Here is a 13,458-nt window from a genome sequence, read left to right as displayed (position 1 = left end):
TAAGGGAGAGGAGAGAGGAGATCATCTTCAGCACCCAAAACAGCCAATACCACACCTGGCCATCTAAGGCTTGACTATGTTTGTTTCCATCAGTTGTAGTTAAGGGCTGCTAAGTGAAGCAAAAAATTGTGCGGCAAGGAGATGAAAAAAAAACGAGCCAAGAATACTACCAAGGCCAAATTACAGAAGACTGCGTTAGCCGACTTTGGTGAATGGGTGATGTAACCTCCCTCCAATTAGAGAAGGGGTTGCAAAGATGGATGGCGTGGATCACTTGTTTGACATTATGGACGGCTCTATCGCATTGACGCGCTTGTTCTCGCCCACTGATAAGATTCTCTGTCACGAATCCCCTGGGAAAGGGGAAGAGGAGAGAGAGAAAGAGAGAGGAAAGCGTCCTTCTTCCTTCCTTCTCCTCCAGCTACCCTAGCGTAGCAAATCAATTCGTCATCCGTTTCGAAGGTCAGTAAGTCCGACTCCTTTACGATGATCGATGGTATCGGTTTTTGATATTTTTGTTCCTTATCATCTTTAATCTATTGTTTAGGCTCGGACGAACGAGATGGAGGGGAACAAGGACGAGGCAATTAAATGTGTGAGGATTGGACAAGAGGCCTTGGGGTCGGGGGATCGTGCCCGTGCCCTCAAATTCTTATCCAAAGCTCGCCGCCTCGACCCCACCCTCCCCATCGATGACCTTCTCTCGACGGCTTCTGGTCTGGGAGGTTCTCAAAGTTCCCCATCTCCAGACGATTCTGCTGCTTCCTCCGATGGCCCTCAGCCTGAGATGCCGAACAAAGGCTCTTTGTCCTCTTCCTCCACCACGGCCCCCGCAAAATCAAGGTCTTCTCCGGATGGGTCGTCGGCATCCTACACGGGGGAGCAGGCAGCGATCGTGAGGCAGATTAAGAAGCAGAAGGATTACTACCAGATCCTAGGGTTGGAGAAAGGATGCACAGTTGATGACGTCCGGAAGGCCTACCGCAAACTCTCCTTGAAGGTTCATCCCGACAAGAACAAGGCACCTGGCGCCGAGGAAGCCTTCAAGGTCGTTTCCAAAGCCTTCCGATGTCTCAGCGATGAGGAGAGCAGAAAAAGGTACGACCTTGTTGGGACGGACGAACCTTCCTACAGCAGAGTTCCGACAAGGCGTAGATCGCATGGCTTCGATGGCTTCTATGAAGCTGACGTCGACGCCGACGAGATCTTTAGGAACTTCTTCTTTGGTGGAATGGCCCCTGCGACCACATTCCATTTCAGGACGGGAAATACGGGCGCTCATGGGATGCGAGATTCTGGCAATTCCAACCTCCGGATGTTCATTCAAATCCTGCCTTTCATCATCTTGCTCCTGTTGAACTTTCTCCCATCTCCTGATCCCGTTTATGTTCTTTCGCGCTCATATCCTTATGACCACAAGCTTGAGACCCCAAGAGGTGTTAACTACTTTGTTAAGTCGGCAAAGTTCGAAGAGGAATATCCAGAACAGAGTTCAGAGCGCATTGCTTTGGAGAAACGTGTCGAGAGGGAGTATGTTGGACTCCTGACACAGAATTGCAGGCTTGAGTTGCAGAGGCGACAGTGGGGACTGTCTTACCAGACACCGCATTGTGACAGGCTTCAGAAATTTGACACGACAGCTTAACCTCTTCAACTCAAGGTGTGATTTGATTTGGCCAATCATTTGAGCTGACTGTTCTGTGCTTCTTGGTCTAATCCATCTCTAATGTCTACAACTGGATAAATAATGTCTGTCTGTGTGTAAGTTCATGAACTTAAAAGTAACATCGGAAGTATTTCATTTTCTTCATGAGAAAGAGTGAACTTTGAGGGTCTGGAGAAGTTATCTAAGTTGAGCATTAACGATTTTCAGGGTCTTGGAAAGGAGACCTGAAACCCTATACCCCTATAAGATTTCCAGTACAGAAACCTTGATCTTCATCCGCTTTTGCACAACTTGGATTTTAATTTTTCTTGGTGATCTTGGAAGGAGACCCAGAGGAAAAGAAGAAAAGGGTCACTAATTTTTATCTTTTGTGTTGCTTTGTATCGTTTTTCTGTTTTTCTAGGATAATATGCTTAAATCCTCATTCTAGTCTGACTTCATCAAGTGTTTTTCGCTTCTTGTGCCAAGTTTACTCTGGTCTTGATTAGTCATGCTTTTGTAACTTACATCCTTAAAGAATAAACTTTCATATGACCTTGTAATCCACTAACAAGTTTGGATGGTTCATCGTCCTTGGATAAATGATGGATCTCGAAATGCTCGATCATGTTCCTGTACTCCTTTAGCTATTTTATGAAATTTGACATGCAATGGTCACTCAACTCCTTTATTCGCCAATTTTCAGGTTATTCAAAGTTTATATTCTTTTCACTAGTGGCCATCAGCTTTTAGATAATGGCGTGCGTCTGATGATTTCTAATCATATATTTGACCAGTTTGATGGAATTGGTTACTTTTGTTCCTTGTCATGTAATACATTGTGTAACCACATTATCCACAGATATAGTGCCTCATTGAATATGGGGAAGTAACATGAATATGTATAACCTGTCTCTACTCCCTACTGTCTGGCAAGGATACTTGTGTTGCCATCCTTAACCGTCTTCTTGCTGTGTTGACAACTTTCAAGTGCTTTTTGATGCATGATAAGGTGTCGACGTGTCATCTATGCCATTCTTTGAGAAAGGTTCGGAAAATTTGCTGTCTCACTGTGACTCAATTCTTATTTACTTACTTGCCCTCTCTAAGTCTCTTGCTATCTTATCGAGCTGTTGTACCCTTCGCTTATATTTTGCCGTTGTCTAGAGAGCATCAAACCAAAGGATTTGTTGGAGTAAATGACGAATATTATTGCTCATCATTTGGAGCTTGTCTTCATCAATTTTTTATTTGGAATATGAAGAATAAACTGACTGGGAAAATTCTATGTAATTGAGCCATGCATGCTGAAAGGCTCAAAGTAAGTATTTCCATGGTGGTAACAAATAATTCTTCATGTTTTTTAGTATTGATTGCAAGTTATTCTACTTGTCTCGAGTTGTTTCAGATTAGAGTTGGTTACTTAATTTTTATTGACCATCTTATGGTCTTGTTCCCTTGCAGACTGACAAGAAGTATGTTGATTTCAACTCCCAGATGTCGAATATGTCTGGCTGAGTGTATGAAGAACTTGCTCCAGGAAAGAAGTGTGCTTTTACTCTGTACCACTAGTTTTTAACTTCCTCTGATCAGATTTCAGGTTCTCGACTTTTATATTATAGCCCTTCCATCAAGGGATATGCTCCTTTAAGCTTCTAGGATTTAGTATTTACATGTTTTATGTCATTTGGTATAAGCTTGAACTTGTTTGATGATGGAAAAAGGAAAACAGAAAAATAAAAAAAAATAAAAAACAGATATTTCCTTGCAAATGACCTTTCATTGCATAAGAAAGATTCATAGTGATGTGAAGCCAGACTGACTGTTCATTTGTCGCAAAAAGGTTTTCTTCCTTATGATGATGCTGAACGAGTGAACGGGATAAAGGAATTCCGGTAGCTGAGGATTTCAGCACAGAATAGCATCTCAGTGGAGGCGGGGAGTTTGTCGCTGGACGTCCTAGACACAGCATTGTTTCTTTGTTAATGTATATTACCTGATTACCCGTCGAAAAGTAAAACCAAAGGATTTGTCAAGAAAGAAAGAAAGAAAGAAAGAAAGAAAGAAAGAAAGAAAGAGAGTAACTAATTCGTATTTAAAAAGATAAGTAAGTAAATAACTAACTAAATAAATAAATAAATAAATAATTCGTATAGTGGAATCAATTGAACGGAGAGCCTTCAGCCTTGTAGGACAAGGATTTTACTCTGACCGTCGGGGACGCGAGATGGACGAATTGGATCTAATTGGACGGCTTTATCGGATGGCCTCCTTCGATCTCGTCCCTTCCTCACTTCTCTTCGATCTTTCGCCGAGCTTCAAGGTTGAATGTTGAAGCCCCTCGGGGAAGGGATAAAAAGTCGTATTCTTCTTTGATCTCCTCCTCCTCCTCCTCCTCCTCCTCCTCCTCCTCCTCGAAAAGTCATAGCTTAGCAAAGTCCATTCGGGCCATCTTCCTCTTCGATCGCCCGGATTCGAGTCAGATGGATGGGAACAAGGACGAGGCAGTCAAATGTGTAAGGATTGGAAAAGATGCCTTGGGGTCGGGCGATCGTGCCCGTGCCCTCAAATTCTTCTCCAAAGCTCGCCGCCTCGATCCCACCCTCCCCATCGATGATCTCCTCTCGACGGCTTCTACCGACGGAGAGTCTCAAAACCCCTCGTCTCCAGACGATTGTGCTGCTCCCTCCGATGGTCCCCAGCCGGAGATGCCGGCCGAAGGCTCTTCCTTCGCCTCGGCCGCATCAACTGCCAAGGCTAGGACTTCGCCGAGATCCTATACAGAGGAGCAGGCCTCGATAGTGAGGCAGATTAAGAAGCAGAAGGATTACTACCAGATCCTAGGATTGGAAAAAGGATGCACCGTCGAGGACGTCCGCAAGGCCTACCGCAAGCTCTCTCTGAAAGTTCATCCCGATAAGAACCAGGCACCTGGCGCTGAGGAATCATTCAAGGCCGTCTCCAAAGCTTTCCAATGTCTCAGCGATGATGAGAGCAGAAAAAGGTACGACCTTGTTGGGACGGACGAGCCCTCCTATGGCAGAGCACCTACAAGGCATAGATCGCATGGCTTCGATGGGTTTCACGATGCTGACTTTGACGCCGACGAGATCTTTAGGAACTTCTTCTTTAGTGGAATGCCCCCTGCAACCACGTTCCATTTCAGGACTGGGAATATGGGTGCTCGTGGGATGCGGGAGTCCGGCAATTCCAACCTCCGAATGCTCATTCAGATCTTGCCTGTCCTCATCTTGCTCCTACTGAACTTTCTCCCATCTTCTGATCCCATTTATTCTCTGTCACGTTCATATCCTTATGAGCATAAGCTCCAGACTCCAAGGGGTGTTAATTACTTTGTCAAGCCTTCTAAGTTTGAAGAAGATTATCCAAGGCAGAGTCCGGAGCGCATTGCTTTGGAGCAGCGTGTTGAGAGGGAGTATGTTGGAATTCTGACCCAGAATTGTAGGGCTGAGTTGCAGAGGCGGCAGTTTGGACTATCATACCAGACACCATACTGCGATATGCTTCAGAAATTTGACACAGAAGCTTAGCCTCATCAATTCAAGGTTCAAGTCCATTTGGCGTCTTTTGCCTTACTTCTTATTTTTACTTTTATGCTTTTGTGATTTAATAAAGTTTGGTATATGGTTTAAACAACATGCTGTAGTATGGTTTAAATCATTTATCCTGTGATTGACTTCATTATGTTTGTGTGATCTTCCCGATCTCTTGGCACTTGGGGTGCTGGTTATTGAGTGCTATAGTTTCTGTTAGCTATGTTTTCTCTGCCTATGAGTTTCTTGTCAATGTTTTTTGTTTCTTTTCTTTTCTTTTACATGCAAACAAGAAAGTGGAAAATAATAATAGAGTTGGAGAAAGGAGACTTCTATAGTTAAAAGTAAGATCTTCCGGAAAACTCAAATTCTCTTATAAATGATCGGCAAATTACTCTGTTATCAGGAAATGCTTTTCAAGAGGTTTTAGTGGAAAATTTCAACTAATATGAAGCTCAACTGTAGGAAAAGGAAAATCAATTAATCAAGTACTACTTTGTCCAATTCACTGGGAAAATTTTCTTTACCATTAAGGTATTTCTTTTTGTCATTAAGGTGCTTTAATGATAAAAAGAAAGTTGTCCTCCAGTGGCAGTTGAATACATTATGGTTATCATTTATCACTTCCAATATTCACTAGCAGCTTATCATGGTGGTTTCGCAGTTCACTAATGCAACAGTTATACCAGGAAGCATGATTATGTCTCATAAGTCATAACAGAAAAAACGAGCTTGATATAATCTTTTAGCAAGTAGGCAACTCTAATTAAAATTTTACAGAGCTCTTTGATGACCGAGAATTGAATTATATCTGGACTGGAGTCGGTCTTAGTTTTCCATTTTCTGGCAGATGATAAGTTAATGGAAAGTCTAGTTGTGCCGGACTTATATGGCGGAACTTGCATGACTGTCCTTTTAGCTGCTTAAAAGTTCTGACCTATATCCATTTTTTCCTTTCATCATATTCTCTTTCACTAATCGTTCCTTGTACTAATAAAACTGCACTATCTACAGATTTCTTAATTATCTTCTTCCAACATATAAAGCAACATAAATGTACCTGTAGCAGTGGTGTTACTGTTCTTTGTGCCTAGTCAAGCTATTCACACATGATGATTTAAATTTTATATGACTGCTGAATTGGCTAATCAGTTTTAAAGTCTTAGCGGCGATTCTTAGGTTTATTTTTTCACATTTGGTGCTGGCAATTTTTTTTCATAAATTTGCCTTTCTTGTACATGCATATTTTTCTTAAACTGATAAATCTTCCAGTTCTGGATCATTGCTTAGTGCAAGCGTAGGCACGTGAATCTAATGATCCTTACTGCTGAACAGTCATTCTTTAAAGATAAGTTGCTTCTCATCAAAAGTTTGAAACTAGTGGGATGATATCATGGCCTGAACTGAGCATCTTTGGCATTGCAATTTATTATATGGTGCAGGCCATTAGCCCTTTACATGATTTTCTTCAAAAAGCTGATCTCATTAGTCCTGCTATCAAGTTCAATGGCAATAAGAATTGTAAAAATGTCTAGCTCTCCACTGGTTAGTGCCTCATACAAATACTATTCTTGATCAATCGAAATACTTTCATCTCAAAGAGGAATTGAGTGCCTTCCAAGTACTCCTGCCTTTCTGAAGGAATTGAGGAACTTCGTTCTACTCACCAGTGAAATCTTTCAGAATTGACCTTGCAAAGTATATAGTCGTGTGCTTCTTGAAGAAGTGGCAACTTTATAGGGGCACCTCCGCCAAAGCTACTTTTTCCGAACTTTGAGCATAGTCATGAAAATTGTCTCATTGTCACCCGAATTATTTAGGTCTTCTGCTCTTCTTAAGTTTATCTCACTACCTTATGATGATTTGTGCATCCTATTCGTTAACTAATTAGATCTTTGTTAAGATGAAATATGCAGTCATGAAATAGATGACCTGATCAATATATGAAACTTGTGTATGATCATCCTCATTAATGGAATAACAACATCATGTGAACTGAGTGCATAAATTTTGGGGCCATGTTTTGCATAATGGTTTAGGCAACTTATGATGAAAGGCTCAAACATCTTATAGGCGGTTAGCATAGAATCTGCAATGGATAATTCCGGTGTTGACACAATTTCCCTTTGCTGCATGAGTACTGGTTTGCAACACATAGAAGGCTATGGTGTCAAATGTGTTTTTAAAGTATTTGACAGCTGCAAATGTTCTTTTGCATATCTAGTTTGAGTGACTTTGATCATTCTCTTGCAGGTTGACAAGCAATATATTGTGTTCCTACTATTCAATACCAGGGGCTGGCTGGGAGTCCTATAAGTTGCTCCATTTGCTACAAATTTGAATTCTCTTAAAGCCAGGAAAATTAACTCGGCAGGAAAGAAGTGGTTCTATTCTTGAATTTTAGTCAGTCTAGATATATGGTTTCTTATATTTCAAAACCTCTGTATACTCCACTGAGAGAAAGACTATTTTTTCAAAGCTAGTAGGAGCTCAGGGATTGCCAGTTTGTCTGCATATACTACGTTATGGCACTTGAGTGATCTTATATTTGAATTGATTAATGAATATAAATTAGTAGATATATTTTTGAGTTTTTGTTATTATGGCTCGGCTACGTTTGCTTTAACCACCCAACTTCTTGCATCGAGGGTTTGCAACCAGCATATTCTTATAAAAGAAGAGCTGGTTTTTTTTTTGTCACCTTCAGCAGAAAAAGTTAGTAGGAGGCACGTTGGTTGCTGTTGAGTAGAATCCTTCTACACGTACAACATTAAAATTTAAAATTGATTTGGTATTCTAGTATCTTCTGTAGGATTTAGTTAATTTGGTATTCTAGTTTCTACAAATACACACTTCAAGTTATTTTTGCCGAAAAGAATAAAATAAAACCAGTTCTGGACATAAGACGGTGTAGTGGTGCTGCCTGTGTTAGACTTAGCGAGGAAGTGAATCGGGCCGAACCCAGAAGATCAGCTGCGTGTCCGGCGGGGGAGAATGTCGAGCAGCGTGGTGGTGTTGGACAACGGGGGCGGGCTGCTAAAGGCCGGTTTCGGCGGGGACAGGGACCCCACCGCCGTCGTCCCCAACTGCCTAGGTAGGAGCTCCTCTTCATCCTCTTCCTCCAAGAAATGGTTGGTCGCCGATCAGCTGCAGGCCGAGGACGCCGACTTGACGAGCGTATCCGTCCGGCGTCCCATGGACCGGGGATACCTGATAAACCCGGATGTGGAGCGGGAGGTGTGGGATCGGGTGCTCCGCTCCCTTCTCCGGGTGGATCCAACCCGCTCCTCCCTCCTCCTGGTCGAGCCCCTCTTCAACCCTCCCGCCCTCCAGCGTGCTGCCGACGAGCTCGTCTTCGAAGACTTTGGCTTCCGCTCCCTCTGCGTAGCCGATCCCCCTTCCCTCGTCCACCTCTACGAGGCCAGCCGCCGTCCCCCAGAGGCCGCCCGAGCGCAGTGCAGCCTCGTCGTTGATTGTGGCTTCTCCTTCACCCACGCCGCTCCCGTCCTACACAATTTCACACTCAATTACGCGGTGCGCAGGATGGACCTCGGCGGGAAGGCCCTCACCAACTACCTCAAGGAGCTCATCTCCTATCGCTCTCTCAACGTCATGGACGAGACCCTCCTCATCGACCACGCCAAGGAGAAGCTCTGCTTCGTCTCTCTCGACGTCTCCCGCGACCTACGCCTCGCCAGGTGACATATATCCTCGCCATTTCTTCAGTCGTCATGGCAATACAAGTTATCGAGAAAAACCTCTATAGCATTATCAGACTCTGTTTGCTAGTTGGTGTTTTTAGAGATGATCCTATTGGCTTTTCATTTTTTTTCATGTCTTGTAAACAGGACTGCGAATATTTATCTGCCTTTGCGTGTTGCTTTTTCTTCTATCGTATTTTCTGACTGCATTTACTTCGATTGTTCTGTAGTAGATCTGGAACGGACAACCCTTTCAGGTGCACATATGTTTTACCTGATGGTGTGACACATACAAAGGGTTATATAAAAGACTTGAGTGAAGCACAAAGGTTTCTATCTTTACCAGATGGATGCTCAAATCCACAGTCAGGCCTTCGTGAGGTTGTACATAGCCGGGGTGATACAGATAAAACAGAAGATCGAAGGAGAATTGATTTGACTAAAAATGTAACATCCAAGCTTTCTTTTGTGCAAGGCGTTGCAGTTATTTTTGAAATCTTACAAGGTCTTCTTCTTGCAGGAATTTAAGTTGACCAACGAGCGCTTCCTTGTACCTGAGATGCTTTTCCATCCTGCTGATTTGGGTTTGTATCCTGTTGACTATTTGAATTGCAGACAATACTCATTTAGGTAGCTGTTTTGCATCATACACTTAGATGTCAAGTGACTTTGTTATAATCGCACTCATTTGGAAAGGGCTGAGAAGAAAGTGCTCACAAATCATGGAACGGAGGAGCTGCATTTTTGCAATCATGATATTCAAGGAAAACCATCTTCTCAAAAGTAGACTCCAATATTCCTGGAATATTGTAACCATAGAAAACAGGCATGCCCAATCACAAGAACCTCTCCCTCTTCCATCAACACTCTCCTCAGCCCTTCCCTTAGTGAAAGAGATAGCATGTGTTGGAGACAGAGCATACCAGTGGCTATGCCACTGATAGTTATATCAGATGTGCCTTCTTAGTTTGCGGCCTTTTAGATGAAAGTGTGAGGTTGACATTATTTTAGTACTCTTCAAATAGAAACAATTGCTAAATTTGTTCATGAATAATTGCTTTCCACCTTGCAAGTGATGTAGATTGTATTGGAGGGTTGCAGTTGAGAGGATAGCTCCATAGGAGTTTATATGCTGGGTTTAAGTCTTACATTTTAAGGATAACAAGCAAGTTGTGGTTTCAGGTTTGTTGTTTAGTGACCTTGAGAAATCAAGAAAGAATTTAATGCATATAAAGACTGCAAAGTTTTGTTCCTGGCTGCGTATCTATGAGAGATATTGAGAACTTGAACTACACTATAGTCACTGCCTTGTTGTTTGCAAATATTACACATTCCCTTTAAGACAATCAACCTTCTCTCTGTAATTGCAGGTTTCTTGGCTTGGTGCTGCAAATTCTAAGTTATAATTACTTAATTGGTTTCTGCTTGCTACATTGTAAATTGAGTTATATGTTTCTTAAAATGAATGTCCAGTTAGCTATTGAAGCTCAACAGCTTGCCGGCAAATTGTTTCCTCTTAGTAGGCATGATTGTAGCTGATTTGGCTTTTAATGGAAACATTGTATGACCTCTGCAGGCATGAATCAGGCTGGATTAGCTGAATGCATAGTTCGTGCAGTCAATTCATGCCATCCATATCTTCACCCCGTACTTTTTGAGAGGTATTTCTTCTTCACCCCCATTTTTTGAGAGGTATTTTTCTTTGTTACACATTATCTGCAAGAAATTTTCTATCTTGTGTTGATTACACACATTATTTGAGTTTCTGGTTTTGTCTTGATTGACCCTCTATTTTATTTGAATGCTTGCAGCATCATATTGACCGGCGGAAGCACAATGTTCCCTCGATTTGCAGAAAGACTGTAAACTGTTATGTGCTCTGTATTATTTTGACATCAGGAAGAATGATTATCTTCTTTGACATTTACCATTTTGTATGCAGAGAAAGCGAGCTTCGGCCTCTTGTGCGTGACAATTATCAAGTGAAGATAACTACTCAGGAGAAGTATAAAGCCTTTTCCAGGGTTAACTTTGCTTCACTGAATTTTCTTCGCTGCTATTGACTCATGTTTACCTGGTAATTATCCAGTCCTATTCTGGGTGTGTGGAGGGGTGGCTCACTTTTAGCATCAAGCCCTGATTTTGAATCGATGTGCATTACAAAGTTAGAGTATGAGGAGATTGGATCAGCCCGATGTCGCCGACGTTTTCTCCACTGAGTTTCTTTCAGGATTCATCTGTTTTATCTCTCTCCAGCAGCAAATACTTAGTTGAGTGGCGGAAACTTTTTTACGGTAGGTAGAAGAGTCAGTAGGCACCAGAGAAATTTATTTTATTCTAATAGTTTTAGTTAGTTAACATAGTCTGGTCTTTAATTTTTTATACCTTAAAAGATCTTCCTAGCTTGTATGACCTCTGATATCCTTAAAGTCTGCTAATGTCTCTCATGAAATATGAATCAGGGAGGAGTAGCAGTGGTCCACAAGAGGAGATCAGTCTCATGCCACCTTTCAGCCCATAGGTACAAAAAGGATGATAATTCATCATTGTGTTTATAGTGAATTAGCATGTAAACCTACTTCATGTAGAATAATTTATCCTAGCTTAGGCTGCATTCGGGAGCACCATATATGATTCTATCGGAAAAAAAAAAGCTGATAGTATGTATACTTATTTCTGCATATCCTTCCTTCTACTTCTTTATGGATAAGAAATAACGTACGCATAAATACTCTCTAGATATTGCTAGATCTGATGCGAGAATTAAATGTTTGAAGTACATTCCACCCAAAAATATTTTTCATGTCTGTCTGTAGGAAACAGAACCACAAAAATTCCCTCAAGACAGAACAAGAAATTTTTTTGTGTTTGAATCTAATGCATTCACAACTAGTCCAATGGAGCTGCTGCATGTCTATAAAAATACTTCCCCGTCTTCTTCTCTCTCTATTTTTCAAGATAAATGACCTGCTTCGTGAATGTCAATTTGTGTTTAGTATCAAACATATGAAATCAAAAATGCCAGACACAATGAAGCAACTAGCTTGCACTGTTGCCCTTCTCTACCATTGGTTTAATTATTAGCAACCCTCATCATGGCAGCCAGCAATTCCATTTAATGTCTCAGATATAGCTTATAGGTGCCACATAACTCAGCAAAAACATTGTTCATTGAAGTTTGACAACATGGAAGGAAAAAATATACCAAGGTATTTTCTAACAATGCCATTCCAAGTTGTAACCTAGGAGTTTGTGGGCATCAGTCGTCAGCGTTGATAGCTGAACCGACGTTATGGTGGTCTTCAAGCGGAGTTGTCTTGGTCGTCGCCTTCATCGTCGCCAGTGATTTGGTCGAGGACAAGAACGAGGCCCATGGCGAAGGCAGCGTCAAAACGCGGCGTAAGAGTGAGGGAGAAAACGTCCTTTCCCATGACCACGTGGGTGCAGGCATCCACCTTTCGCTGGATCACTGCAACCACCACCTCCCCTTCTACCCCCTCGTACAGCATCCGACAGCAGCGGTGGGCGAAGCAACCCTCGATCCGGTAATCTGCCTCCCCCGTCGCAGGATCAACTCCCGGGTGCACCTCCGCTATCACGCTGCCCCGATCGCCGCCGAAGATGGATGACCTCCTCACAGTGAAGAGTGGCTTCTGGCCCTCGTTCCTTTCACCCAAGAACCCCTCCCACCTTTGGTGTAGGCTTGGCCACTGTTTATTTTTATTTATTTTCCAAGGATCGATCTTTTACGGTAAGGGATATATATATATGGATGGCAGAAGAAAATATGAAAGAACTAGGGGAAAAGAAGAAAATTTAAGATCAAACTAGAATAGTTGATAGTGATGGAGGAGGTAAATAAATGAAAGGCGGAACCTTGCGGCGGAGGGTGAGTATGGGAGTGCCATGAGGATCCATGAGGACGAGCTGCTGCTGTTCGGCCAAGGCAGGAGCCCGGTGGGCGTAGGTGTCCACCCGGAACACGAGGTCTCCACTCTGGTGGTCGAATGCCGCGAACCCATCACCCGGATAGAACACTGAAGTCTTCCGCACCGTCAGTTCCCGTTCCCCCTCCGCGCAGTACTCCTCTCCCACCACCACCAAACCCATCACTTAGAGAGTTGGAGATCAGGGTGGAGATGGAGAAAGAGGAATAATATTATTAATAATAGAGAGAGATATAATTTTTTTTTAAAGAAAAAGAGTCAGGTACGGAGAATTCCGATGCACGTGCACATGCACGTGATGGTATGAAGAAAAGCCGGCTGGGGTTACTATTCTACATGATTTCTATTTAGTAAACCTATATTTCCCTCTACTTCCATCTAATTAAGCGAACAATCCTTCACCACCACACACGTCATATAAATAGAAATTGGACCTATCTACGCATGCATCTTTCATTAATGGTCCTGCTACGTCCGGCGGTTAACTGATTGTTATCCAGTTTTCTAATAATCCACACAACACGGGATGGACTGTAAACCGCGACCACGAGTCAAGTCAAAATTAATGTCCCTCGTTTATCACCACCGCTGCTTCACCTCTCATTTTATTT

The 13,458-nt window shown here is 42.5% G+C and overlaps 4 protein-coding genes across 13 annotated transcripts; 3 read left to right on the top strand and 1 right to left on the bottom strand.

Moving 5' to 3' along the window:
- The first annotated feature begins 308 nt into the window (after positions 1-308).
- On the top strand, positions 309-3,301 carry LOC140761216 (chaperone protein dnaJ 49-like). 6 transcript variants are annotated; one of them, XR_012104554.1, is made up of 5 exons: positions 309-462; positions 548-1,660; positions 2,637-2,693; positions 2,813-2,966; positions 3,110-3,301. XR_012104554.1 is itself a non-coding variant. In XM_073098470.1 (3 exons), exon 2 carries the CDS (start codon positions 563-565, stop codon positions 1,643-1,645), a length of 1,083 nt encoding a protein of 360 aa, XP_072954571.1. In that variant the 5' UTR covers positions 309-462; positions 548-562; the 3' UTR covers positions 1,646-1,660; positions 3,110-3,301. The 6 variants fall into 6 exon arrangements, 4 of the variants coding, with proteins under 4 accessions (XP_072954571.1, XP_072954579.1, XP_072954586.1 ...); XR_012104556.1 differs by lacking the exon at positions 2,637-2,693; XM_073098470.1 differs by lacking the exons at positions 2,637-2,693; positions 2,813-2,966.
- A 253-nt stretch (positions 3,302-3,554) lies between these two features.
- LOC140761236 (chaperone protein dnaJ 49-like) lies at positions 3,555-7,794 on the top strand. Its single transcript, XM_073098496.1, has 2 exons — positions 3,555-5,211; positions 7,453-7,794. Exon 1 carries the CDS (start codon positions 4,129-4,131, stop codon positions 5,194-5,196), a length of 1,068 nt encoding a protein of 355 aa, XP_072954597.1. The 5' UTR covers positions 3,555-4,128; the 3' UTR covers positions 5,197-5,211; positions 7,453-7,794.
- Positions 7,795-7,926: 132 nt separating this feature from the next.
- Positions 7,927-11,581, top strand: LOC140761198 (actin-related protein 6). 5 transcript variants are annotated; one of them, XM_073098423.1, is made up of 8 exons: positions 7,959-8,897; positions 9,131-9,347; positions 9,421-9,484; positions 10,477-10,561; positions 10,712-10,762; positions 10,843-10,905; positions 10,990-11,194; positions 11,363-11,581. In XM_073098423.1, the coding sequence occupies exons 1-7, from the start codon at positions 8,194-8,196 to the stop codon at positions 11,117-11,119; spliced, it is 1,314 nt and encodes a 437-aa protein (XP_072954524.1). In that variant the 5' UTR covers positions 7,959-8,193; the 3' UTR covers positions 11,120-11,194; positions 11,363-11,581. The 5 variants fall into 5 exon arrangements, with proteins under 5 accessions (XP_072954543.1, XP_072954551.1, XP_072954557.1 ...); XM_073098435.1 differs by having other exon boundaries at positions 7,960-8,897; positions 9,134-9,347; XM_073098442.1 differs by lacking the exon at positions 11,363-11,581 and having other exon boundaries at positions 7,927-8,897; positions 10,843-10,977; positions 11,066-11,199.
- Positions 11,582-12,009: 428 nt separating this feature from the next.
- On the bottom strand, positions 12,010-13,057 carry LOC140761242 (protein LURP-one-related 5-like). The gene is made up of 2 exons (XM_073098507.1): positions 12,777-13,057; positions 12,010-12,610 (listed from the first exon to the last, which is right to left on the bottom strand). The coding sequence occupies exons 1-2, from the start codon at positions 13,008-13,010 to the stop codon at positions 12,203-12,205; spliced, it is 642 nt and encodes a 213-aa protein (XP_072954608.1). The 5' UTR covers positions 13,011-13,057; the 3' UTR covers positions 12,010-12,202.
- Between the last annotated feature and the right edge of the window lie 401 nt (positions 13,058-13,458).

This window comes from Typha angustifolia, chromosome 1, assembly GCF_048772165.1.
Source record: "Typha angustifolia cultivar Huaian chromosome 1, ASM4877216v1, whole genome shotgun sequence".
Taxonomy (NCBI): Eukaryota; Viridiplantae; Streptophyta; class Magnoliopsida; order Poales; family Typhaceae; genus Typha; species Typha angustifolia.
This window is presented reverse-complemented; position numbering and strand designations above follow the sequence as displayed.